This window comes from Triticum aestivum, chromosome 5B (assembly GCF_018294505.1).
Source record: "Triticum aestivum cultivar Chinese Spring chromosome 5B, IWGSC CS RefSeq v2.1, whole genome shotgun sequence".
In the NCBI taxonomy this organism is placed as follows: Eukaryota; Viridiplantae; Streptophyta; class Magnoliopsida; order Poales; family Poaceae; genus Triticum; species Triticum aestivum.
Window position 1 is genome coordinate 670241500 of NC_057807.1, and position 22623 is coordinate 670264122.

A 22623-nucleotide genomic window follows, 5' to 3' on the forward strand; every position below is an offset into this window, starting at 1 on the left:
GTCTAATCTGTCTCAACGAACGAACTAGAGGAGGATCGGAGCCTGGGAGACTGACTCGAAGAAGAACCGCCACCATCCGTCCAAAAACGCCGCCCCTGCGAGGATTGAAACCCTACCTATCTACTAGCCGAATCCGAGGCACCAAAAATCCCCTCCGCGTCACCGGCCGCCAGAGGCTCGCCTGTGAAGATCAAGGGGAGGAAGGCTTTCCCTAGTCGCATTACGAGAGGGAAAAGAAAACATTTTCTTCATAGCAAACAACGAACATTGTGCTAGTTAAACCTAACAACATAACTTAACTACTTTATCGAGGAATACATAAGAATTGAACAGAACATTTATGTCTTCACATGCAAGACATTTATATATCAAATTGCAAGTAGACTCCCACTTTAATGTTTTTTCTTTGAAAAGGCCTAAGGCCATATATTAAGATCCACATATCCTTACGAACACATTCTTATAGAAAAATAAAATTACAATCAAAGTCTTGAGGATGTTGAAGTCTTCTTCCTACACATCCACCGACAATACGCCGTGTGTATAGATCGATGCTGCCTAACTTTCTTAGCCCAGAAGATTGTAGAGTGGCCAGGAAGTCGTCGATACCGATCAAAACAACGGCCTGTAAAAGGAGAACGTTAACAAAGGCCACTCGGAACGTTAACAAAGGCCACTCGGAAGACCATGAGAGCCGGTCGAACTTAGGCGGATCCACTGAAAATCTAAACCGACTAATCCCAAAAGACTTGTCGGAGACACATTTCCACACACCCTCCGCCAATGAAAAGTTCAGCAATAAGATAGGAATAGTGTGATGAAGGCATTATTCCTACACCAGGACAGCGTCGTAGCCACACAGTCCCAAACCGAACCCCAAGACTCCTTAAAGGAAAATTTGAGACAAATTGCCCGTGCCTCTACACGCTATGTCTGAATCTGACGTACCCATGCCTCTACACGCCATGTCCAAATCTGAGGCCGATGCATCAACGCCATCTTCTCTGGTGGCCTAGCCATGTCGGGCCGCCGTTGAAGATCGTCGTGTTGGATTCCTTCGGACGCCGCCATCGAGCACCACCTGACGCCGCTAACAAAAGACGCTGATGCCAGTTGCATCGCGCTGTCTTTCCCGTGGACCTGACGTTCCGCCTACCACAACAGACCTCCGGCTCCAAGACTTCCCGAGGCCACCTCCGTCGGCACCGGGAGGGGGAGACGGCGGAGGGTGGCTAGGGTTAGCGGTCAATCGCCTTATCCCTCTCTCAAAGCGTTTTCTGATTCCCCCTCAATGGTTCTCAAGCCCCCAGGAGATAGATCGGCAAGCCATAAGTAACTGTGGATTAGAGGTGACATGCTAGAAACCTGACAACATAGAATGGATAACTAGCAAACATGCTCAAATTTCAAATACATTGTCCAACTCCGAAGAACACAAATATACATCGGGCAAGAGGTGGAGGACAATATTTTTTAAAGGAATCAAGAAGATAACGTTAAATTTCGACAAAAGCGTATAGACAACAGTACATAACCACACGGAAATCCACTACACACGAGAGCACTCACTAAACAGATCCGCCCGAAAAACAGAGCACACACACGGCAATGAAAAGCAGAGAGCCGCGGGCAGGGACACGACGGCAATCAGCCAATCACTCGTAGGTGGGTGCCGGCGCCGGCGCCGCGGTGGGAGCGGCGCCGTGGTGCTGCGACGACGAGACGGCCCCGCCCAGGTGGCGCACGGCCTTGTCGTAGCTGACGAAGCCCATGAACCAGAAGTCGTGCGAGTCCACGGTGACGATGTGGATGTACTTCTCCGGCGGGCTCTCCTTGGCCGTGACGGGCTCGACGGCTGCGAGCTTGGCCAGCGGGATCACGATCTTGTAGTAGCTCCATGCGGTCTGGCCCGACGGCGCGGTGAATGAGAGCGGGCGGTCGCTGCAGAAGGCGACGTTCAGGTTGGTGAGGTAGAGCGTGCCGGCGACGGGCCCCGTGGCCGTGGACAGGTAGCAGGCGAACGTCTTCTTCACGTGCTCGTCGGGGCCGGAGGCGAAGGTCTGCTTGTACAGCTTCTCGAAGCCGCCCCCCGTGATCGCCTTGGCGCCCAGGCTCAGCTTCCCCATGGCCGCGTCCGACATGGACGGCGCCGTCTTGACTGCAAGAACAAAGAAGAAAACGGTGTGAGCAGAGCAGAAGCGGAGTATCATCTTGATGAAGGTTGGATTTGTTGGATGGGTTTGTGCTTACGGTTGAGCCAGATGTTGGAGGAGAGCTCCTCGGCCTTGCGGCTCCATACGTTGAAGAAGTCGAGGATGTGCTCCATGGGGCTGTCCTTGGTCTCCTTGTCCGTCCGCCGCGTGGATGCCGCCGGCGCCGGCTCCGGCCCCCCCATGATGACGTACGGCGGCAGCTCCTGGTCGCCGCGCGAGGCCGTCCACTGCGCCGCCTGCTGGTTCTCCGGGTGCGCCCCCGGGGCCGCCGGCGGGCCCATCTGCCGCGTGCCCCATTTCGCCGACTCGGCGTCCGCGGGCGGTGCCGGGGCGGCGTCCTTGCCGTCCATGGATTGCTGCGCCAGTGGGGAGGACGATGGCGGCGGCGCTCCCGTGCCCGGCTGCGGGGCGGCGTACTTGCCCTCCATCTCCATGGCCTGCTGCGTCAGGGGGGAGGACGGGTGCGGCGGCGCGCCCGGCTGTGGCGCGGTGGCGTCCAGACCGTCCATGGCGTGTTCCATCGAGGGATAGGAAACCTGCGATCCCGGCTGTGGCGCCGCGGCGTCGTTGCCGTGCTGCGTCGGGGGGTAGGAGTGCGGCGGCGCCCCGGCCTCGGCCTGCGCCGCGGGGGCGGTGGGCGGTGTGGTGTAGCCCTTGCCGTCCATGGCTGCTAGCTGGTGGTGCTGGTGCTGCGGGGCAGGGGGGGCGTGGGCTCGGGGAGCAGGAAGGTGATGGTGGCGGTGGTTGATTTGGAACCGCAAGTGTGAGACGATTGATTTTGATGTTGAGGTGGATAAGGGAGGGACTGTGTTTTATAGGCCGGGCGGTGGCATGTCGGCCGGGGAGACGACGAGGGGCGCCACGAAGCTGCGTGTCGTCTGCTTCATGAGCAAGGACCTTCCAGCTTTGGCATGGTAGGGTAGGCGGTAGCCTTCGGGAGGAGGGAGTACGTGGAGAGCGGAGGCTTAGCCGCGGCGACGACGTGTCCTCGCGCCGCTTCTTCGCAGCGAAAAGGAAAATTCTCTTGGAACAGTCAAAACACCTTGGATCGGGCGACGCACGACAGGTGTGCTCTGACATCATCTCGTTGCTGAGTTGGCTTGGACCATCAACTTCTCGATTTCCTATTTAAAAAAAATGTACAGTACCTTTTCAAATTTATTTTGTCTTCCCCTCATTAAGAAAGGAGAAAAGTTCATTTTTTGTCCCTCAATTCTTCGGTTTGCTCTCTTTTAGTTCCTCAACTCTAAAACCGTATAGATTGCATCACAAACTCTCACAACCAGCCACTTTTTTATCCTGCGGGATTTCGCCGCTAAATCAATCCTGTTTGGCCCATGGGGTGAATAGTGCATGGATGAACAGTAGAAGTGAAGATTTTTAGCAAAAACAAACAAAAAAATCTGAATTTCTTTTACGTCGAAGATACTTAGGTCCGTAAGGTGCGTGCCAATTTTTGTCATGTTTGGATGTTTGAAGAGCTCGCGGCAAAAAAAAAAAAAACTACATGTACTCGGTGATGAACAGTAAATTCAAAAGAATAGCAAAAAAATCTGAATTTTTTGCCATCAAAGATTCTCAGGTGCGCAAGGCGTGTGCAAATTTTCGTGTTGAAATGACATCTGAGGAGCTCGTGGCAAAAAAAAATAGCATACGTGTGCGCGCCGCTTCGGGTGGTTTTCAAATCCTCGGATGTCATTTTAGCACGAATAATTGCATGCACCTTGCGCACCTGAGAATCTTTGACATAAATAAATTTCTGTTTTTTTTTGCTATTTTTTAAATTTACTGTTCATCATGGAGTACATTTAGTTTTGTTTTTTGGCCGTGAGCTCCTCAAACGTCCAAACATGACAAAAATTGGCAAGCACCTTGTGCAGCTGATTATCTACGACGTAAAAAAAATTCAGTTTTTTTTTGCTATTTTTGTATTTTACTGCTCATCTGTGCACTGTTCATCTTGTGGTCAAAACCAAGTTGACTCGGCAGCGAAACTCTGCAGGGACGAAAAATGGCTGGTTTCAAGAGTTCATGGTGCAATCTGTTCGGTTTTAGAATTGAGGGACCAAAAATGAGCAAACAAAAGAATTAAGGGATGAAAAGTGAACTTTTCTCTAAAGAAAAGGGGGAATCTGCCCCTCTTCCCTCCCTCGCTGCTGGTGCCATGTCACTAGCGATAAAACTCTAGACGAGCGTATGCCTTCATACATACTCAATCTTTAGACGAATGTTTAACACTTTTGTAGCTTTAAATTAAACTGCATTCAATGGTAAAATGACTTATGTTTGTGTAAAGACGGAGTATTCATCGAAAAAGCAACAAAGTAGAAGTTAAACTTAGTTTTTGTTTCTAAAAAAGAAAAAGATCCGCATGCATATATGAGCGTATACGTTTATACTATGTTTCCAGAAAAAAAAAAGATAAGACATAGCCTTTTTTTTCTGTTTTAAAAAGAAAATATATAAAAATGACACAGTCTAGGCGAAAAGAGCCCAACCAAAAAAGACAAAGCATAACACATATAGTGGTATGCCCGGCCCAAAAGACAAAAAGAAACAAAAGCCATTGTGTTAGGTCTATCTTGTGGCGCGACTCAAATACCAGCATAGACAACAGAAAAAAAGACCAGCCTACAAGAAATGCATCATAAACCAGCTTTACGGGAAAAAAACTCATATATGTATGCGATTGACAGATGTATGTCTGATCAATTATTAGAATGACCCCAGTCAAGTGAGATTTAGTAAATCTTAGTCGAACTATAGTCGCACCTAACAATATATTTCTACATGCATGTGTAATTTAACTTGTGTGCTCGAACAATGGTTGTAGTTCTAGGGCCATGGCGGAGGCGGGGGCGGCCAGCAGGGCCAGAACCACCCTAATGTGTTGATTTTGTGCTTACTGTTGAGATGTAGATAACATATGTATATTTCTTGTACAACAAGCCCTCCTCCTTTCATGTATAGTCGAGGACGTGGCTACCCTTTGTACTTATATATACGTGCATATTGCACCCGATCAATATATCGTGAGTTGCATAATTCTCTACATGGTATCAGCCTTAGTCCGATCCCTCCTCCCTTAGCGCGTCGTCGTCGCCTCCCAGCCGCCGCCGCTTCCCTGCCTACGCCCGCGTCGCCGAGCCCTCGCCGCCGCCGTAGCTCCTCCCCTCGCGCCGCTGGCTCCCTGCCGCCGCCCCACTCGCGATCCCTCCCAAGCTGCCGCTAGCCACCCGCCTCCTCGCCGCTAGCCGCACTCTCCCAAAACCCTAAACCCTCGCTACCCGCTGCCTTCCCCCTCCCATCTACCTGAAACCCTAAAAACCCGCCCCGGCCGCGGCCTAACCCTAGCCGCACCTAACCCTAGCCATGTCGGGTTCCAACCTGGTCTCCGACCGGTCCGCCGCCTCCACCCCTCCCGTGGTGAAGCCGCCGAACCCCTTCGACTCCTCCTCCGGCTCCTCCACCGCCACTCTTCCCGATCCCGCCTACATCCGTGATGTTCCCATCGAACGTCGCGTCCCGGTGATCCTCTCCCACAAAGAGGCGAATTTCTATGCTTAGAAGACATACTTCAATCTCCTCTTTCGTGAGTATAATCTACAGGACCACATCGACGGCACCGCCAACCTCTTCGTCCTCAACCGCGACGTCGACTGGCTGGCGATCGACGCCACCATCATCCGGTGGCTCTTCCTCACCGTGTCCAAAGACATCTTCCACACTGTCGTTCGCGACAGGGACGATGCATGCACGGTGTGGAACAAGATCGTTGGTCTCTTCACCGACAACAAGCTCCAACGGATCGTCTTCCTGCAGCAGGAGTTCTTCGGGTGTCATCAAAACGACTCCTCCGTCGACGACTACTCATGCGTCTCAAGACCCTCTCCGACGAGCTCAATGACATCGGCTTCAAGGTGGGCGATGAGTTGCTCCTCTCCACCCTCACCGCCGGCCTCGATGAGGATCTCGGCAACGCTGCCTCCAACCTCACCCTCATGGCGAACCCTACCTACGAGCGGGCGGTAGCTTATCTTCGTCTCGAGGAACGCCGGTTGAAGCATCTTCGCTCCCGTGCCGTTCACACCGCCTTCGCCGCCGGCTACTCACCGGTGGCCCTCCGCCCTCGGGTGCCCCCCCCGGCTTCCCAACGCCGTTTCAGGCGCCCCGGCCACCGGCTACTCCAGCGCAGAACAGCGCCTACGGCGCCCCGTACCAGCAGCGGCCTCCGGTCCCTGCTGCTCCTGCGGCTCTTCAACAACACTTGCCGCAGCAGCCACAGCAACAGCAGCCGCGCCAGAGGCGCCATGACCGCGGCAAAGGCCAACAGCAGCAGCAACAGCCGCGCGCCGGGCCCGTCCAGCAGCAGCCGCCGCCACCTTGGGGGGTGGCCACAACCCCTGGACCGGGGTTGTGTACGCCTACACTATGCCCGTGCCCCGCCCCCCCGCTCCGAGCCTCCTCGGGCCCGGTCCTTCCGGGCATCATGCCTTCTTCGCCGGTCAGCAAACCGGTCCGGTCGCTCCATCAACCTACTACGCTCCTACTCCAGTTGGCTATGGCGAGCCACCTGCTAGCAATGGCGTGACCGGCTACTCGGGCTACCCTGCGCCGGCCTCTTATGATCCAGCCCTGCTTGCTGCACTTCATCAACAGCCTCCGACCGGGGCTTATTCCGGTGGTGGTGATTGGTTCATGGACACCGGTGCATCTTCGCACATGGCCGCTTACCCGGGTAACCTCTCCTCCGTGTCTCCTATTCACACTTCTTCTTGTATCATTGTTGGTAATGGTGCTGGTCTTCCTATCACTCATATTGGTTCCACAAGTTTTCCCTCAAACTCTCGACCACTTTATTTCAATAATGTTCTTGTGTCTCCCGAGCTTATTCAGAATCTAGTTTGTGTTCGTAAACTTTCTCGTGATAACTCTGTAACTGTGGAATTTGACGAAGTTGGTTTTTCTGTTAAGGACGCCCTCACCCGGATGGTTCTTCACCGCTGTGACAGTCCCGGCGATACATACTCCGTCCAGCCTCCATCATCTTCACCCGCTGGACCAGTTGCACTTTCCGCCGACGTTGATCTCTAGCACGCCCGTCTCGGTCATCCTAGCTCCACCGCTCTTCGTCATATTATTAGGGATTTTTCTTTTACATATAATAAAACGGATGCGCACTCTTGTCACGCATGCCGTCTGGGCAAACATGTTCGCCTTCCCTTTAGTACTTCATCCACAGTTGCGTCGTTACCTTTCGAGTTAATCCATAGTGATGTTTGGACCTCTCCTGTTGCTAGTAACACTGGTTTTTCATATTATCTTGTTATCTTGGATGACTTTTCTCACTTTGTGTGGACCTTTCCATTACGTAAGAAGTCCGACGTTGCTGCCACTCTTACGGCCTTCTACTCTTACGTAGCCACACAATTCGGTCGTCCTATTCTAGCTTTGCAAACTGACAATGGGAAAGAATTTGACAACACTACCATCTGCAATCTTCTCTCCACACATGGCACTGTTTTTCGTCTTACCTGTCCATACACTTCACAGCAGAACGATCGGGCAGAACGCATTCTTCGCACTCTTAACGATTGCGTCCGCACCCTCCTCTTCCACACCTACATGCCACCCCGCTTCTGGCCTGACGCTCTCGCTACTGCCACCCTCCTCATTAACCTTCGTCCATGTCGCACCCGGTGGAACTTTACACCTCACCACCTTCTCTTCGGGTCTCCTCCTTCATACGACGGTCTTCGTATATTTGGTTGTCTCTGTTACCCTAGTATTGTCGCCACCACTCCTCATAAACTTGCTCCTCGTTCCCTTCCGTGTGTCTTCCTCGGTTACCCAGCTAACACCAAGGGCTATAGATGCTATGACCCGGTTTCCCATCGTGTCATCACATCCCGACATGTTTATTTCGACGAGTTGTCTTTTCCTTTTAAACAGGAATAGCAGGAGGCTTCTTCATCGGCGCCCGGTCCCTCTTTGGCCGACCCTGTCCGCCTTGGTTTTACCAACCGGCATAGGGCGCCCCCTGGACGCGCGGCACTCCAGCTCCTGCCCGCTGCTTCACCAGCCTCCCGGGCCTCCGAGCCGGCCTCCGCACCGGCCTTCGAGCCGGCCTCCGTGCCGGCCTCTCCGGCTGCTTCGTCGCCAAGCCCCGTGCCGGCCTCTCCGGCTGCTTCGTCGCCAGGCCTCGCGCCGGCTTCTGAGCCGGTCTCCCCGGCCTCGCCGGCTTCACCGGCCACTGGGTCGGCTCGCTCGCCGGACTCGTCATCTTCTGCCCCGGCCTCTTCACAACTAGGCTCGGCGCCATCATCGGTAGCGGCTGTTGTGCCACCACCCGCTGGCCCTACCACGCGGTCGCGGCTGGGCGTCCATCGGCCAAGCACTCGCTACCCTCCGGACGTGTACACCTACGTGGCTTCGACTTCTTCCTCGTCGCCATCACCCTTGCCGACCTCCGCCCGTTCCGCGCTTCGCGACCCCATGTGGTTCGCCGCGATGAAGGAGGAGTTTGATGCATTGCAACGCAATCACACTTGGCAGCTCGTCCCCCGTCCTCCTCATGCCAACGTCATTACCGGGAAGTGGGTGTTCAAGCACGAGTTTCATCCGGATGGTACTCTCGACCGACACAAGGCTCGTTGGGTCGTACGGGGTTTTCGTCAACGAGCAGGTGTTGACTTCACCGACACTTTCGCCCCGGTTGTCAAACCCGGCACGATTCGGACTGTTCTTCAGCTAGCGGTTTCTCGCTCATGGCCTGTGCACCAGATGGATGTTTCCAATGCTTTTCTTCATGGTCACCTTGAGGAACAGGTGTTCTGTGAGCAGCCGACTGGATTTGTTGATGAGTCTTCTCCGGATCATGTGTGTTTGCTCTCTCGGTCTTTGTGCGGACTCAAGCAAGCTCCTCGCGCCTGGTACCAGCGCATCGCAGCATTCCTTACTCAACTTGGCTTCCGCTCCACTCGCTCCGATGCTTCACTGTTTGTCTACCACCAGGGTGATGCTACTGCCTACCTACTGCTCTATGTTGACGACATCATCTTGACAGCATGCTCGCCTGCTCTTATTCGACAGCTCACTGATTGTCTTCATGCTGAGTTTGCAATTAAGGATTTAGGTCCTCTGCACTATTTCCTCGGGATCGAGGTTATTCGTCGAGCAGATGGCTTCTTTCTTCATCAGCGGAAGTATGCTCATGAGCTTCTGGACCGTGCCGGGATGCTTAACTGCAAACTGGCTGCCACACCTGTTGATACGAAGGCCAAGCTCTCCGCCACAGATGGTTCTCCTGCTTCAGATGCTCCGTTCTACAGGTCGATTGTTGGTGCTCTTCAGTACCTCACTCTTACTCGTCCGGAGCTCCAGTACGCTGTGCAGCAGGTTTGCCTCCATATGCATGCTCCACGTGATGCTCACTGGACCGCGGTCAAGCGCATTCTGCGCTATATCCGTGGCACCTTGGATCTTGGGTTGTCACTTCAGGCTTCATCATCTCTGGACATGACGGCTTGTTCTGACGCCGATTGGGCCGGCTGCCCTGACACGCGCCGCTCGACCTCTGGTTATTGCGTCTACCTTGGACCATCGCTCATCTCCTGGTCGTCCAAGTGGCAGCCCATTGTCTCCCGCTCTAGTGCTGAAGCAGAGTACCGCGCCGTTGCCAACGTCGTCGCCGAGTGTTCCTGGCTTCGTCAGCTGCTGCATGAGCTCTTGTCTCCGGTTGACAAGGCTACGATTGTCTACTATGACAATGTTTCTGCGGTCTACCTCTCCGCCAACCCGGTTCATCATCGACGCACCAAGCACATTGAGATTGATATCCACTTTGTTCGGGAAGAGGTAGCTCTTGGTCATGTACGCGTGCTACATGTCCCTACGTCCCAACAGTTTGCTGACATCATGACCAAGGGCTTGTCTACTGCGTCTTTTGAGGAGTTCCGATCCAGTGTTTGCGTCGACCATGGTGCCGCTTCGACTGCGGGGGGGTGTTGAGATGTAGATAACATATGTGTATTTCTTGTACAACAAGCCCTCCTCCTTCCATGTATAGTCGAGGACGTGGCTACCCTTTGTACTTATATATACGTGCAAATTGCACCCGATCAATATATCGTGAGTTGCATAATTCTCTACACTTACTATGCATGTGATTTTTTTTCAGAATTCCCTTAAGCTGGCCCTCCCCAACATTAGAATTTCAACGATTCTGCCTTCACCACTGTCTAGGTAAAGGCTTCATCACCCGCGACATGACCATCAAGAACACTGAGGGAGCTTATGTGCAATGAAGCCCCCCCCCCCCCCCCCCCTCATCCACACACATACGACAGCTTTGGAAAAGAATTGAGAAAGAAAATAATCTTGGATGGGGATTTTTATTAGTGGCCTCCCCCCCTCAGACCTTCAAATTTTGTCTCCAGCCCCTGAAAAGTACGCATCACATGCAACTCTATCACAATTGTCGGATTGGAGGTATATCTGACTTAATATTTGGTGATGCGACCACGGTGTTCCAAAAGTGTACCATCGTGGCACGGTTGCTGCTAAAAGGATAAGACAATACCACCACGAGTTAGGGAAGGCTAATGGTCAACGGTTTTGGTGTCTTCTCGTTCCAATTTTGTGTTCTTTTTTGAAAATTCTCTAACTCACTAAAGCATGAAGGGGCGGTTAAAAACATGAGTACTCAGGTACTCACTCCTAGAAAGATACATTTTTGAACTGGACCAATGTAGTGGACCATTTTTACATTGGAACGGTCCATTTTCTTTCTTCCATCAGGCTTCGCCGAAATCTAGGCTCGCAATATAGTGAATGATAACTCTCGAGTCATTGGAAAAAAGACTAAAGTGCCTCGTTCCCTATCGAGTCCTCTTGCCCAACCTTCTGCTAGTGCAGACGCCTTGCATTGCTCGTTCTCAATGATGTTGCCTTCTCTAACTGACATGTGGCTTGTGCCTCCTTCCTCCTACAACCTTCCTCCACACCACCCTCTTTGTGGGTCGAACCCACAATCAATGGTTAACCACAACAACGGTGGGTCACTAGCCTGGGTGTGTGGTGCATACTACCCTCCTATCGACCATCAAAGATGACATCAAGGGTTGCTACTTGTGAGCTGTATTGGGATTTGCTCGAAGAGGAGAGGATGATGCAGTACTTAGAGATAAGTATTTCTCTCAGTTAAGAACCAAGGTTATCAATCCAGTAGGAGAACCACGCGAAACCTTGTTAGCAGCACCTACACACACAAAAGCAAATACTTGCACGCAATACAAACAAGGGGATTGTCAATCCCCTCGACGGATAATTGCAAGGATCAAATATCATAGTGATAGATAGATAGATTAAAACACAAAATGAAATAATGGTAAATAAATTGCAACTAGGTATTTTTGGATTTATTATATGATAAAAGTAGACCCCGGGGCCATAGTTTTCACTACAGGCTTCTCTCTCGAACAAAAAACATACGATGGATAAACAAATTACTGTCGGGCAATTGATATGAAAGCGCATAGTTATGATGATATTCAAGGCAATGATTATGTATATAGGCATCACATCAGAGACAAGTAGACCGACTTCTGCCTGCAACTACTACTATTACTCCACTCATCAACCGCTATCCAACATCCATCTAGAGTATTAAGTTAATAAAAATGGAGTAATGCCTTAAGCAAGATGACATGATGTAGATAAAGTAAATCCAACCAGTATGAATAAATCCCGTCGTTTTCCCCTTAATGGCAACAATACAAACACATGTCATGTCCCCTACTTTGTCAGTGGGATATAGAGCACCGCAAGATTGAACCCATTACAAAGCACCTCTCCCATTGCAAGATAAATCAATCTAGTTGGCCTAACCAAACAGATAGGTCGGAGAGAAATACAAAGCTATAATAATCTTGCATAAAAGAATTCAGAAAAGACTCAAACATTTCTCATGAATAATCTGATCATAAACCCATAATTCATCGGATCCCAAGAAACACACCGCAAAAGAAGATACATCAGATAGAACTTCAAGAACATCGAGGAGAACATTCTATTGAAGATCAAAGAGAGAAAAGAATCCATCTAGCTACTAGCTATGAACCTGTAGGTCTGTGGTAAACTACTCCCACAACATCAGAAGGGCAGCAAGGTTGATGTAGAAGCCCTTCGTGATCGATTCCCCTTCCGGCAGAGTGCCGGAAAAGGCCTTCTGATGGGATCGCAGAAGAACAGAGACTTGCAGCGGTGAAAAAATATTTTGGGTGGCTCTCTGTTGGTTTCCCGATCTTAGAGAATTTTTAGAGGTCGAATTAGGTCAGACGAAGCCATGAGGGGCCCACAAGGTACTAGGGTGTGGCCACCCCCTGGGCGCGCCCTACTACCTTGTCGTCTCCTCGTTTGCCTTCTGGTCTCGTCCCCAAACTTCTAGGGTCTCTTATGTCCAGAAAAAAATCCTCAAAAAGTTTTATAGCATTTGGACTCCATTTGGTACCATATTTCTAGAAAACCAAAAACAACAACTGACACTTGGCACTGGGTTAATAGATTAGTCCCAGAAAATGATATATAATTGCATATAAAACATCCAAGATTGATACTATAATAGCATGGAACAGTAAAAAATTATAGATACGTTGGAGACATATCAAGGGTGCCAACCTCTCCTCCAGTCGATGGTGATGAGGCATCGTGAACGTATGGAGAGAGGAGAGCTCCATGAGTACCATGTTGTCTTCGTAATATGCCTCTTCTGTTCAATATGCCGCCTTTCCCAACCCCATTCTCCCGCCCTCACTCCAGGGCGATGGCCTATGTCGGAGTGTGTATTCATGACGCCAGGGATCAAGGATACCACATATTTATGAGTTCGGCCAGGGGCTAAAACACTTTGTCAATTCACGAGCAAAAGATCACAAAAGGACACATGGATTTTATACAACTTCAGGCCACCATGCTAGCGTAAAACTCTACTTCCTATTGGTATTGATATGGAATGGAGGAGTACAAGTGATTGAGGTGTTACAATACGGTGGTCGGGGTGCGACCAGTGGTGGTCGGGGCCAAGCTAGAGTGCCCGAGCACTCCTAAATCTATTCTTCTCCCCTTCTCTAGGATGACGCTACTACTTGATGCTTGTCTTGGGATTGGTGGGTGTATGCTAGTGAGCTCGATGTGGGTTGTGCTTTGTGTTTCTCATTGTCCTCTAAGTGACCTCGGTACTCCCCTTATATAGGCCTGGGGGGGGGGGGTACCAGAGTGGTCGTCTAATCATGTGTGAAATAGGTATACATAGTTGTAGGCGCTGCGTGCAACTTTTGGTCGGCATTGTCAGCAGATGACCTAACACTGCGAAGTGTCAAGTGCTATAATGCTTCTTCGTGATGTGATGTGCTGCACCGCCCTCCTTTGGTTCAAAGAAAGAGCCAAAGTTGGGTCAAATCAATCTGAGCGACGAGATCCAACCCTGACCGGCTCGAGACGCTGGCCCTGGTCTTCGTCATGATGGCCTACTTTTGTAGGCCCTGCGACGGGCTACGATACATAGCCTGGGTGGGCATCAAATGCCCAGTCGGTGGAGTGTCCCACAAGGTCATCCGACCTTCGCATGAAGTACGGGGATGCATGGGGGTCTGCTGGCTTGGTGATCAGATCCAAGAACTTCTATTACTGATATTGTTCTTGGTAATTCTCGGGTAAGGAAGATGGGAGCCATATCGATATCTCTAGAGAGCGTAGTGATGAGGATACAGACCTAGGGTAGGGTCACAGGCCTGACCTATACGCCCTACCTAAGGTCACTACCCTAGAAGCAAAGAAGCTCGAGAGACAACAAAGGGTACCCAGTAAAGATGTCGAGTGCAATCCACTTGACCAAAGAACCACTCGGATACCCCTCCTTCCCGAAGTCACATGACAGTCAACCACTTGACCATACAAGAAATCACTCGACCTATTGAATACCAGAAGTCACTAAGAACAGCAACGGGCGAGTATTCACTCCGTAGTCTTTAAGGTCATTAAGGGCACTTAAGGCTGGCGTTACCAGTAACGCCTCAATCTTTATGTACACACTACAAAAAAAAGACACATCCGTGACATTTTGGGGCGAACAAATTTTTTTTCCTGTCATACATATGACACTTCTATAACGATAATTGTGACAAAACCCGGTATCATCATAGATGTGGTGGGCTCCTACTTCTATGACAAAAAATCATGACAGAAAAATGGGCTTTTCGTCCTGGGCGGGCCGGAGACGCAGCTGCATGACATTCTTTGGGCCGTTAATGATGGAAAAAACCATGGTAGAAGCGAGGGCGAGGAAAATTTCGGGGAGTTCCCGGTTACGGTGGGAGGTCGGGGGGCAAGCGATGCGCGTTTCTCTCGTACACATAAGCACGTGTGTGCGAGGCGTTGGCTCTAACTGAACCCGAGCGAGGCATTGGGCTCTAACTGAACCCGAGCAATTGCACTGTAGGCTATGTGTTACTGAACCCAAGCGATCGATCGAGGCTGTTAACTGAACCCAATCGAGCTTCGCTACTGCTGCTAATTGAAGCCGGTCGATTGGATGAACAGTGAGCGTTGCGGAGGGGTGGGGGGTGAACAGTGAGCGGCGAAGGCTCCAAGATGAGATCTCGCGGATACAGAAAGTTACGGGAGTGGAAATTGTGTTTCGGGTGCTCCCTGGATGTTTTCGGGGTACGTAGGCTTATATAGGAGGAAGAAGTACATCGGTGGACGCTCGAGGGGCCCACAAGACAGGGGGCACACCCTATAGGGGGGGCGCCCTCCTATCTCGTGGAGGCCTCGACTGCTTCTTGACTTGCACTCCAAGTCCTCTGGATCACGTTCGTTCCAAAAATCACGCTCCCGAAGGTTTTATTCCGTTTGGACTCCGTTTGATATTCCTTTTCTTCGAAATACTGAAATAGGCAAAAAAAAACAACAATACGGGCTGGGCCTCCGGTTAGTAGGTTAGTCCCAAAAATGATATAAATGTGTAAAATAAAGCCCATAAACATCCAAAAGGGGTAATATAATAGCATGGAACAATGAAAAATTATAAATACGTTGGAGACGTATCACGGTGTCGTCGGCCCCAGAGTACATGGGATGGTCACGTGTTGGGGAACGTAGCAGAAATTCAAATTTTTTTATGCATCACCAAGATCAATCTATGGAGACACTAGCAACGAGAGAGGGAGAGGATGAGTGTATCTTCATACCCTTGAAGATCGCGATGCGGAAGCATTACAAGAACGCGGATGATGGAGTCGTACTCGCGGCGATTCAAATCGCGGAAGATCCGATCTAGCGCCAAACGGACGGCGCCTCCGTGTTCAACACACGTACAGCCCGGGGACGTCTCCTCCTTCTTGATCCATCAAGAGGAGATGAGAAGTTGAGGGAGAACTCCGACAGCACGACGGCGTGTGTTGGTGGAGCTCGTGGTTCTCCAGCAGGGCTTTGCCAAGCACTACAGAGGAGGAGGAGGTGTTGGAGGAGGGAGAGGGCTGCGCCAGGGAAGAGGTGCGGCTGCCCTCCCATCCCTCCACTATATATAGGGGCAAGGGGAGAGGGGGAGGCGCCCTAGGGTTTCCCCTGGGGGCGGCGGCTAAGCAGATTGGATCTCCCTAGGGAAAATCCTAGGGAGACTTGCCCCCCAAGCCAAGCAGGTGGAGGATTGCCTCCCAAGCCAGGTGGAGGCGCCCCACCTCCCCAAATAACGTGGGAAAGGGTGTGGGGGGCGCACCACCCCTTAGTGGGCTGGTTTGCCCCTTCCCCTTTGGCCCATGAGGCCCTCCAACACTTGCCGGGGCTCCCGAAACACTTTTCGGTCATGCTGGTCATAGCCTGGTACCCCCAGAACACTTCCGGACTCCAATACCCTTCGTCCAATATATCGATCTTCACCGTCGGACCATTCCGGAACTCCTCGTGACGTCCGCGATCACATTCGGGACTCCGAACTACCTTCGGTAACCACATACTATTTCCCATAACAACTCTAGCGTCACCAGACCTTAAGTGTCACTAGTAGAAAAAGGGTCAAATGTGAAGCACATTAGTGCCGGTTTGTAAAAAACCCGGCACTAATGTGATCAATAGTGCCGGTTCGTGGCTGCGATCAATAGTACCGGTTCGTGTTGAGCCTTTAGTACCGGTTCGTGCCACGAACCGGTACTAGAGGGGTAGTGGCAGGCTGGCGTCAGGACGGGTCCCCACGAGCCCCTTTAGTACCGGTTTGTGTTACCAACCGGTACTAAAGGTCTAACCTATAATACCGGTTCGTGCCATGAACCGGTACTAAAGGGGACAAGCCTTTAGTACCGGTTCGTGCCACGAACCGGTACTAAAGGGGCCAATTTTCAAACTCTACCCCCCCCCCCCCCGTGTATCGCCATTTCAGTTTTGAAAAAATCAAAAGAAAATGATAAAAACGTCAAAAAATAAAATCCTTCGAGAGGTAGTTATATTACTATATCTACTAGTTAGGAAAATTTGAAAACTTAAATTTGGACATGTTTTGCAAAAAGTGTAGGGAAAATATAAAACGGCTATAACTTTTGCATACGATGTCGGAAAAAAACGTATAATATATCAAAAAAGATATGGTCAAATTTCAATGGAGACCGCCTATGGTCTGTTTGGAATTTTTTAGAATCCTCAAATTCGAAAAGGAAAAAAAGATATGGTCAAATTTCAATTTTAAAAAAAAAATTGGTTAAATTTGGTCAAACTACTTATTCAAGAAGTATTAATGTTACTACATAATTATTCAAGAATATTAGTGTTACTAAATAATTATTTCAATTTTTTGAATTTTGGTCAAATCTGGTCAAATTGTGGTCAAACTATGGTCAAACTTATTCAAGAAATATTAGCGTTACTAAATAATTACTGTTTTTTTAGAATAATAGTTTCAAACTCAAACGGTGAAATGTGTGACTTCATGCTCAAGCTAAACTCCTGAGGGTTAATAGGATTGACATCTTACTATTATCAGGAAAACAACAAGTGCAGACTCGGAAGCGAAGGAGAATATAACCCGAAAGTTAAGCGTGCTCGGGCTAGAGTAGTGAGAGGGATGGGTGACCGGTCGGGAAGTTAGATGATTTGGAATGAGTGATCCACACTTGAGCAGTTAAGAGAGGTGATTAGAGACTAATTCAAAAGAATTAAAAATCGAAAAAAAATCAGAAAAAAAATTTCAAATTTTTTTTTTTCAAAAAAAACCTTTAGTACCGGTTGGTAATACCAGGGTGCGAGCTCACGCCACGTGGTGGCACTTTAGCGTCGGTTCGTGCCGAACCGGTACTAAAGGGGGGGGGCTTTAGTGCCCACACTTTAGTGCCGGTTATGAAACCGGCACTAAAGGCCCTTACGAACCGGCGCTAAAGCTCCGTTTTCTACTAGTGTGTGTAGACCCTACGGGTTCGGGAATCATGCAGACATGACCAAGACGTTCTCCGGCCAATAACCAACAGCGGGATCTGGATACCAATGTTGGCTCCCACATGTTCCACGATGATCTCATCGGATGAACCACAATGTCGGGGATTCAATCAATCCTGTATACAATTCCCTTTGTCAATTGGTATGTTACTTGCCCGAGATTCGATCGTCGGTATCCCAATACCTCGTTCAATCTCGTTACCGGCAGTCACTTTACTCGTTCCGTAATGCATAATCCCATGACTAACTACTTAGTCACATTGAGCTCATTATGATGATGCATTACCGAGTGGGCCCAGAGATACCTCTCCGTCATAGGAAGTGACAAATCCCAGTCTTCGATTCGTGCCAACCCAACTGACACTTTCGGAGATACCTGTAGTGCACCTTTATAGCCACCCAGTTATGTTGTGACGTTTGGTACACCCAAAGCATTCCTACGGTATCCGGGAGTTCCACGATATCATGGTCTAAGGAAATGATACTTGACATTAGAAAAGTTCTTAGCAAACAAACTATACGATCTTGTGTTGTGCTTAGGATTGGGTCTTGTCCATCACATCATTCTCCTAATGATGTGATCCCGTTATCAATGACATCCTATATCCATGGTCAGGAAACCATAACCATCTATTGATCAATGAGCTAGTCAACTAGAGGCTCACCAGGGACATGTTGTGGTCTATGTATTCACACATGTATTACGGTTTCCAATTAATACAATTATAGCATGAACAATAGACAATTATCATGAACAAGGAAATATAATAATAACCATTTTATTATTGCCTCTAGGGCATATTTCCAACAGTCTCCCACTTGCACTAGAGTCAATAATCTAGTTCACATCACTATGTGATTGTAACGAATCCAACACCCATTGGGTTTGATCATATCTCGCTTGTGAGAGAGGTTATTAGTCAACGGGTCTGAATCTTTCAGATCTGTGTGTGCTTTACAAATCTCTATGTCATCTTCTAGATGCAGTTACCACGCGCTATTTGGAACTATTCCAAATAACTTCTCTACTATACGAATCCGGTTTACTACGCAGAGTCATCCGGATTAGCGTCAAAGTTTGTATCGACGTAACCATTTACGGCGAACTCTTTTACCACCTCCATAATCGAGAAAATTCCTTAGTCCACTAGTTACTAAGGATAAGTTTTGACCGCTGTCATGTGACCCATTCCTAGATCACTCTTGTACCCCTTGACTGACTCATGGCAAGGCACACTTTAGGTGCGGTACACAGCATAGCATACTGTAGAGCCTACGTCTAAAGCATAGGGGACGACCTTCGTCCTTTCTCTCTCTTCTGCCGTGGTCAGGTCTTGAGTCTTACTCAATACTCATACCTTATAACACAGCCAAGAACTCCTTCTTTGCTGATCTATTTTGAACTCCTTCAAAATCTTGTCACGGTATGTATTCATTTGAAAGTACTACTAAGCGTTTTGATCTATCCTTATAGATCTTGATGCTCAATGTTCATGTAGCTTAATCCAGGTTTTCCATTGAAAAACACTTTCAAACAACCCTATATGCTTTCCAGAAATTCTACATCATTTCCGATCAACAATATGTCAACAACATATACTCATCAAAAATTCTATAGTGCTCCCACTCACTTCTTTGGAAATACAAGTTTCATAAACTTTGTATAAACCCAAAATCTTTGATCATCTCATCAAAGCATATATTCCAACTCCGAGATGCTTACTCCAGTCCTTAGAAGGATTGCTGGAGCTTTGCATACTTGTTAGCATTTTTCAGGATTGACAAAACCTTCTGGTTGTATCACATACAACCTTTCCTCAAGAAAATCATCGAGGAAACAATGTTTTGACATCCTATCTGCAAGATTTCATAAATAATGCAGTAACTGCTAATATAATTCCAACAAACTCTTAGCATCGCTACGAGTGAGAAAGTCTCATCGTAGTCAACTCCTTGAACTTGTCTTAAAACATCTTAACGACAAGTCGAGCTTTCTTAATGGTGATACTTACCATCATTGTCCGTCTTCCTTTTAAAATCCATCTGTACCCAACAGCCTTACGACCATCAAGTAGTTCTTCCAAAGTCCATACTTTGTTTTCATACATGGATCCTCTCTTGGATTTTTTATGGCCTCGAGCCATTCGTCGGAATCCGGGCCCACCATCGCTTCTCCATAGCTCGTATGTTCATTGTTGTCTAGCAACATGACCTCCAAGACAGGATTACCGTACCACTCTGAAGCAGTACACGTCCTTGTCGTCCTACGAGGTTTGGTACTGACTTGATCTGAAGTTTCATGATCACTATCATCAGCTTCCACTTCAATTGGTGTAGGTGTCACAGGAACAACTTCCTGTGCCCTCCTACACACTGGTTGAAGTGATGGTTCAATAACCTCATCAAGTCTCCACCATCCTCCCACTCAATTCTTTCGAGAGAAACTTTTCCTCGAGAAAGGACCCGTTTCTAGAAACAATCACTTTTGCTTCCGGATCTGAAATAGGAGGTATACCCAACTGTTTTGGGTGTCCTATGAAGATGTATTTATCCGCTTTGGGTTCGAGCTTATCAGGATGAAACTTTTTCACATAAGCATCGCAGCCCCAAACTTTCAAGAAACGACAACTTAGGTTTCTCTAAACCATAGTTCATACGGTGTCATATCAACGGAATTACGTGGTGCCCTATTTAAAGTGAATGCGGTTGTCTCTAATGCCTAACCCATGAACGATAGTGGTAATTCGATAAGAGACATCATGGTATTCCCCATATCCAATAGGGTGCATCTATGATGTTCGGACACACCATCACACTATGGTGTTCCAGGCGGTGTTAGTTGTGAAACAATTTCCATAATGTCTTAATTGTGTACCAAACTCGCAACTCAGATATTCATCTCTATGATCATATCATAGACATTTTATTCTCTTGTCACGAAGATCTTCAACTTCACTCTGAATTTACTTGAACCTTTCAATAATTCAGACTTGTGTTTCATCAAGTAAATATACTTAGGATCTACTCAAATCATCTGTGAAGTAAGAACATAACGATATCCACTGCGTGCCTAAGCACTCATTGGACTGCACACATCAAAATGTATTACTTCCAACAAGTTACTTTGTTGTTCCATCTTACTGAAAACAAGGCTTTTCAGTCATCTTGCCCATGTGGTATGATTTGCATGTCTCAAGTGATTCAAAATCAAGTGAGTCCAAACGATCCATCTGTATGGAGTTTCTTCATGCGTACATACCAATAGACATGGTTCGCATGTCTCAATCTTTTCAAAAACGAGTGAGTCCAAAGATCCATCAACATGGAGCTTCTTCATGTGTTTTATACCAATATGACTCAAATGGCAGTGCCACAAGTATGTGGTACTATCATTACTATCTTATATCTTTTGGCATGAACATGTGTATCACTACAATCGAGATTCAATAAACCATTCATTTTAGGTGCAAGACCGTTGAAGGTATTATTCAAATAAACAGAGTAACCATTATTCTCCTTAAATGAATAACTGTATTGCAATAAACATAATCCAATCATGTCTATGCTCAACGCAAACACCAAATAACAATTGTTTAGGTTTAACACCAATCTTGATGGTAGAGGGAGCAAGCGATGCTTGATCACATCAACCTTGGAAATACTTCCAACACATATCTTCACCTCGCCTTTAGCTAGTCTCCGTTTATTCCGTAGCTCTTTTATTTCGAGTTACTAACACTTAGCAACCGAACCGGTATCTTAATACCCTGGTGCTACTAGGAGTACTAGTAAAGTACACATTAATATAATGTATATCCAATATACTTCTGTCGACCTTGCCTGCCTTCTTATCTACCAAGTATCTAGGGTAATTCTGCTCCAGTGACCGTTCCCCTTATTACAGAAGCACTTAGTCTCGGGTTTGGGTTCAACCTTGGGTTTCTTCACTAGAGCAGCAACTGTTTTGCCGTTTCATGAAGTATCCCTTCTTGCCCTTGCCCTTCTTGAAACTAGTGGTTTCACTAACCATCAACAATTGATGCTCCTTCTTGATTTCTACTTTCGCGGTGTCCAACATCGCGAATAGCTCAAGGATCATCATATCTATCCCTGATATGTTATAGTTCATCATGAAGTTCTAGTAGCTTGGTGGCAATGACTTTGGAGAAACATCACTATCTCATCTGGAAGATTAACTCCCACTTGATTCAAGTGATTGTTGTACCCCAAACAATCTGAGTACAAGCTCAATGATTGAGCTTTTCTCCCTTAGTTCATAGGCTAAGAAACTCGTCAGAGGTCTCATACCTCTTGACGTGGGCACTAGCCTGAAATCCCAATTTCAGCCCTTGGAACATCTCATATGTTCCGCACGTTTAAAAAACGTCTTCGGCGCCACAATTCTAAACCGTTTAACATTACTGAACTATCATGTAGTCATCAAAACGTGCATGTCATATGTTCGCAACATCCACAGACGATGTTCGAGGTTCAGCACACCGAGCGGTGCATTAAGGACATAAGCCTTCTGCGCAACAATGAGGACAATCCTCAGTTTACGGACCCAGTCCGCATAATTGCTACTATCAACTTTCAACTATATTTTCTCTAGGAACATATCTAAACAGTAGAACTAAAGCGTATGCAACGACATAATTTGCAAAGATCTTTTGACTATGTTCAGGATAATTAAGTTCATCTAATGAACTCCCACTCAGATAGACATCCCTCTAGTCATCTAAGTGATACATGATCCGAGTCAACTAGGCCGTGTCCGATCATCACGTGAGACGGACTAGTCATCATCGGTGAACATCTTCATGTTGATCGTATCTACTATACGACTCATGTTCGACCTTTCGGTCTCTTGTGTTCCGAGGCCATGTCTGTACATGCTAGGCTCATCATGTCAACCTAAGTGTTTCGCGTGTGT

The 22623-nt window shown here is 48.3% G+C and overlaps 1 protein-coding gene across 1 annotated transcript; it reads right to left on the reverse strand.

Annotated features, from left to right (window-relative positions):
- Positions 1–1484: 1484 nt before the first annotated feature.
- On the reverse strand, positions 1485–3004 carry LOC123114069 (GEM-like protein 5). Its single transcript, XM_044535433.1, has 2 exons — positions 2251–3004; positions 1485–2158 (listed from the first exon to the last, which is right to left on the reverse strand). The coding sequence occupies exons 1-2, from the start codon at positions 2876–2878 to the stop codon at positions 1656–1658; spliced, it is 1131 nt and encodes a 376-aa protein (XP_044391368.1). The 5' UTR covers positions 2879–3004; the 3' UTR covers positions 1485–1655.
- Between the last annotated feature and the right edge of the window lie 19619 nt (positions 3005–22623).

Coding starts and splice junctions, on each gene's coding strand:
- LOC123114069 (XM_044535433.1), bottom strand. CDS start 2,878: ATGGACGGCAAGGGCTACACCACACCGCCCACCGCCCCCGCGGCGCAG. Junction 2,159..2,250: donor CTCCAACATCTGGCTCAACC/GTAAGCACAAAC, acceptor TTGTTCTTGCAG/TCAAGACGGCGCCGTCCATG.